Source organism: Corvus brachyrhynchos, unplaced genomic scaffold (genome assembly GCF_000691975.1).
Source record: "Corvus brachyrhynchos isolate BGI_N302 unplaced genomic scaffold, ASM69197v1 scaffold58, whole genome shotgun sequence".
Classification (NCBI taxonomy): Eukaryota; Metazoa; Chordata; class Aves; order Passeriformes; family Corvidae; genus Corvus; species Corvus brachyrhynchos.
Genome location: NW_008239539.1, coordinates 1,275,699 through 1,277,132, shown reverse-complemented (window position 1 = coordinate 1,277,132; position 1,434 = coordinate 1,275,699). Strand labels below are relative to the sequence as shown.

Here is a 1,434-nt window from a genome sequence, read left to right as displayed (position 1 = left end):
ACTGACAGCACTTGCTCCAGAGGGTACAGCCAAAGCCAGGATGGTGTTTTTGGGGTGGCTGCTGGGCTGCTCCACATGGAATGTGGCACAAAAGTGACTCTTGGTTCCTGTGCCTGTGGAGCCATGTGTGAGAGCTGCACATGCCAGTGCCAAATACCAGCCCCGTGCAGGGAACCCTTCCCTCTGGGGAACACAGGGTTAATTGCCCTGCTAATCACTCCGTTTCACTAATCAGTCCCTGCAGAGGGGTTCTGTTTGTTTTTCCAGGCTTATACATCCTCTACCCAGCGTTTCTGGTGATTTATTTAAGAGGCTTATTTTTGATTTTGCTCTCTGGTGTTTATTTTAAGGTTTGATATTTTTTTTGCTGTTTTTTTTTTTCCCCAGCAAACATAAAATCTGCTAAGATATTTCTCCTAGGAATTTTATTGATTCAGCAGGTCTATTCCCAAAGTGAGTCCTTATTTCAGAGAATTCCCTGTATTCACAGAACCGTGCTGCTGAGCCTTATGGACACTGCAGGTCCTTAACAAAGAACACAACTCGGGTTTTAAAGGTCCTGAGTAGAGGACACATGACTTGGAAAGTGGGGGAAACTCTCAGATATTGGGCCCCTCATGACAAGAGACACTCAGAGGCTGGAGCGTGTCCAGAGAAGGGAGCAGAGCTGGGGAAGGGGCTGGAGCCCCAGGAGAGGCTGAGGGAGCTGGGAAAGGGGCTCAGCCTGGAGCAAAGGAGGCTCAGGGGGGACCTTGTGGCTCTGCACAAGTCCCTGACAGGAGGGGGCAGCCGGGGGGGGTCGGGCTCTGCTCCCAGGGAACAGGGACAGGAGGAGAGGGAACGGCCTCAGGCTGGGCCAGGGGAGGTTTAGGTTGGATATTGGGGAAATTCCTTCATGGGAAGGGTGGTCAGGCACTGGCACAGCTGCCCAGGGTACTGGTGGAGTCTCCACCCCTGGAAGCGTTAAAAAAATGTGTGGATGTGGCACTTGAGGGCCTGGTTTAATGGTGACCGTGCTGGTGGCTGGACTTGATCTTTCCCAGCCTGAACAATTCCGTGACCCAGTGACTGACCCATGACCAAGGGAAGTGTGCAGAACAGGCTGCCTTGGAGTGGCAGCTGCCTTTATCAGAGCTACAGAAAAGGAAGGTGCCCTCCCTCAGGGCAGGAGCTCCTCCTTACCTGTCCAGCAGGGAGCCCAGGGAGGTGACAGCGCTGTCCCACTGTGCTGCCAGCACCAGGCACAACCCATCCTTCAGCAGGGAACACTGCAAGAGAGGGAGGAAGAGAGCTTTGGTGCTGCTCTGCACTTGAACAAGTCTCTAAGTCTGTCTGATGGGTGAGGAACAGGAGCCACAGAGCAGCAGATCCTTCCAGACAGAGCCAGTGCCATGTCTGAGCTATTTGTGATCCCTACAGCCCACCAGTATTCCT

At 53.3% G+C, this 1,434-nt stretch overlaps 1 protein-coding gene across 2 annotated transcripts in view; it reads right to left on the bottom strand.

Annotated features, from left to right (window-relative positions):
• The window catches only part of LOC108448434, a 79,106-nt gene that overhangs the window by 7,165 nt on the left and 70,507 nt on the right, over nucleotides 1-1,434 (bottom strand). For both annotated transcript variants that reach the window (XM_017741292.1, XM_017741293.1), the window contains exon 23: nucleotides 1,183-1,268. In XM_017741292.1, the coding sequence (XP_017596781.1) occupies nucleotides 1,183-1,268 (86 nt within the window). The remainder of the gene's footprint in view (nucleotides 1-1,182; nucleotides 1,269-1,434) is intronic.